The sequence below is a fragment of the Pyrgilauda ruficollis genome, unplaced genomic scaffold (genome assembly GCF_017590135.1).
Source record: "Pyrgilauda ruficollis isolate IOZ18807 unplaced genomic scaffold, ASM1759013v1 scaffold516, whole genome shotgun sequence".
Taxonomy (NCBI): domain Eukaryota; kingdom Metazoa; phylum Chordata; class Aves; order Passeriformes; family Passeridae; genus Pyrgilauda; species Pyrgilauda ruficollis.
In genome coordinates this window covers 31,702-34,814 of record NW_024526778.1, presented here as the reverse complement: position 1 = coordinate 34,814, position 3,113 = coordinate 31,702, and the positions used below count along the sequence as shown (strand labels likewise).

At 62.4% G+C, this 3,113-nt stretch overlaps 1 protein-coding gene across 1 annotated transcript in view; it reads right to left on the bottom strand.

Annotated features, from left to right (window-relative positions):
• Positions 1–16: 16 nt before the first annotated feature.
• The window catches only part of HUWE1 (HECT, UBA and WWE domain containing E3 ubiquitin protein ligase 1), a gene marked incomplete at its 3' end in the record, with an annotated part of 33,282 nt that continues 30,185 nt past the window's right edge, over positions 17–3,113 (bottom strand). Inside the window, exons 50-55 of the mRNA XM_041480463.1 lie at positions 2,999–3,074; positions 2,162–2,260; positions 1,816–1,949; positions 1,275–1,451; positions 663–694; positions 17–195 (exon numbers count right to left, since the gene is read on the bottom strand). Of these exons, the coding sequence (XP_041336397.1) occupies positions 17–195; positions 663–694; positions 1,275–1,451; positions 1,816–1,949; positions 2,162–2,260; positions 2,999–3,074 (697 nt within the window). The remainder of the gene's footprint in view (positions 196–662; positions 695–1,274; positions 1,452–1,815; positions 1,950–2,161; positions 2,261–2,998; positions 3,075–3,113) is intronic.

Genomic DNA, 3,113 nt, shown 5'->3' with positions numbered 1-3,113 from the left:
AGGTGTGCCCACTCGCCTGCCTGGCTGCCCGCGCTGCCCTGCTCGTGGAAGAAGTCGTCCAGCAGCTCGTCGTCGGAGCGGGCGATGATGTGCACGTCCTCGTTGCCCACCAGCAGCCGCGCCCGGCCCCGGCTCTGCAGCGGGAGGCTGCTGCTCAGCTGCAGGATGTCTGCGGCCGCCGAGGGGCCCAGGAGCCTGGGGAGGGGGCACAGTGGGTCAGGGGGCAGTCATGGGAGTGTTGGGGGGCTCAGGGGGGTGTGAGACCCTCAGCTGGGGGCACAGCCTGGCTGCTGCTCAGCTGCAGGATGTCTGCGGCCTCTGAGGAGCCCAGGCAGCCGCGCCCGGCCCCGGCTCTGCAGCGGGAGGCTGCTGCTCAGCTGCAGGATGTCTGCGGCCGCCGAGGGGCCCAGGAGCCTGGGGAGGGGGCACAGGGGGCATTCATGGGGGTGTTGGGGGGTTTCAGGGGGGTGTCAGACCCCAGATGGGGTTGTGAGACCCCCAGGTGGGGCTGTGGGACTCAAAGGAGGGGCTGTGGCACAAGCCCAGGTAGTGGATGGGGATTCCCAGGGGGTTTGGGTGACCCCAAGGGGGTTTGGGGGTGTTCCCTGGGGAGTCTGGTGACCACAAGGGATCTCTGGACATTCCCAGCAGTGGTCACTCACCGCTGCAGGATCAGGGGGGGTTTGGGGGTGTTCTCAGCGAGATTTGGGTGTTCCATGCAAAAACCATGGGGAGGGGAGAAATGGGGGGTCAGACACCCCAAAAACCACGTGGAGGGAAGAAACAGGGACTCAGACACCCCAAAAACCAGGGGGAGGAATTGGAGGAAGCACCTCAAAAACCACAGGGAAGAATTGGGAAAAACCCCAAAAACCACAGGAAAGGGAGAAATTCCCAATTCCCTCACAGTCCCCTCCCAGTGCCCCTCAGTCCCCTCCCAGTGCCCCCCAACAGGGGGTCAGACCCCCCAAAAACCATGGGGAGGGGGAAAACAGGGACTCAGACACCCCAAAAACCATGGGGAGGGGAGAAATGGGGGGTCAGACACCCCAAAAACCACGTGGAGGGAAGAAACAGGGACTCAGACACCCCAAAAACCAGGGGGAGGAATTGGAGGAAGCACCTCAAAAACCACAGGGAAGAATTGGGAAAAACCCCAAAAACCACAGGAAAGGGAGAAATTCCCAATTCCCTCACAGTCCCCTCCCAGTGCCCCCCAGTCCCCTCCCAGTGCCCCCCAGTCCCTCCCAGTGCCCCCCAGTCCCTCCCAGTGCCGTACTGGGGCTGGAGAACATGTTGTCAAACTCGATGATGAGATCGTCGTCGCGGTCGAAGCGCTCGAAGCGCACGAGGGGCGAGGCGTTCATGTCGGGGTAATCCTCGTCCAGCTCCATCTCTGAGCCATCATCATCATCCTCCTCCTCCTCACCTTCCTCACCCTCCTCATCGTCCTGGCAGGGCCCGCCAGGGGGTCAGCAGGCCCCAAATTAAGGGGTTTTGGCTCAAAATAGCCCTCCCTGACCCAAACATTTTCACCAAAAACAGAACTCCTGACCCAAAATTGGGGGTACCCTGACCCAAAACAGCACCCCCTGCCCCAAAATTGGGGGCACCCTGACCCCCAAAATGGGGGTACCCCCACCCCAAATGACACCCCCAGACCCAAAATTGGGGGCAGCTTGACCCAAAACAGGGCACCCTGACCCCCAAAAGCCACGCCCTGACCCCAAAACAGGGACACAGCTACAGAGAAGACCCCGTTATTTTGGGGGCATCCCTGAGTTTTGGGGGGGCCCTCAGCACCCCACCCCCCACCTGATCATCCTCATCCTCCTCTTCCTCCTCCTCCTCCTCATCCTGGCTGTCGTCCTCGTCCTCGTTGCTGCCGCTGCTGTCCTCCTCCTGTGTGTGCTCCTCCTCATCCTCAGGATCCAGGATGTTCATGGAATCTGTGGGGAGGGGAGAGAGGGGGTCTGTAGGACCCTGAGACCCCCCCAGGGACATCCCCAAATCCCCGACCCAAATTTACCCCCTGATCCCATAGGGAGCCCAATGCCCCCAAGGTCACTCCAGCCCTGCACCCCCCACCAGAGCCCTGGGGACCTCTCAGTCCCTTCCCAGTTTCTCCCAGTCCCTCCCAGTCCCCAAAGCCCGTGCCCACCTTCACGGTTGGCCTGCAGCGTGGAGGCCTGGCTGAGGTTGGACGGAGCCTCGTCCATCAGAACGTCCTCCTGCGACTCGTCCTCGGCCGAGCGGCTCACTGGGGACAGGGGACACGGCCGGGGGTCACCCTGATGGCCAGGGGTCACCCTGATGGCCAACTGTCACCCTAGTGTCCAGGGGGTCATCCTGATGTCCTGGGAGTCACCCTGCTGTCCAGTGGTCACTCTGCTATCCAGTAGTCACCCCCCTGCCCAGCGGTCACTCTGCTGTCCAGCACTTTACTGTCCAGTGGTCACCCCAATGCCCAGTGGTCACTCCGCTGTCCAGCACTCTACTGTCCAGCGGTCACTCCACTGCCCAGTGGTCACCCCAATGCCCAGTGGTCACCCTGCTGTCCAGTAGTCACCCCAATGCCCAGTGGTCACTCCACTGCCCAGTGGTCACTCTGCTGTCCAGTTGTCACCCCAATGCCCAGTGGTCACTCCACTGCCCAGTGGTCACTCTGCTGTCCAGTTGTCACCCCAGTGTCCAGCGATCACTCTGCTGTCCAGTGGTCACCCCCCTGCCCAGCGGTCACTCTGCTGTCCAGCACTCTACTGTCCAGTGGTCACCCCAAAGCCCAGTGGTCAATCCACTGCCCAGTGGTCACTCTGCTGTCCAGCTGTCACCCCAGTGTCCAGTGGTCACTCTGCTGCCCAGCGGTCACTCTGCTGCCTAGCGGTCACTGTGCTGCCCAGCGGTCACCCCAATGCCCAGTGGTCACTCTGCTGTCCAGTGGTCACTCCGCTGCCCAGTGGTCACTCTGCTGCCCAGTGGTCACTCCACTGTCCCTCACCGATGATGGTGCTGTTGCCGTCGGCGCCGTCCCTCTCCAGCAGTTCATCGATGAGATCCTCCAGCTCATTCTCCACCTGGGGAGGGGGCACAGGGGGGGTTTGGGGGGTGCTGGG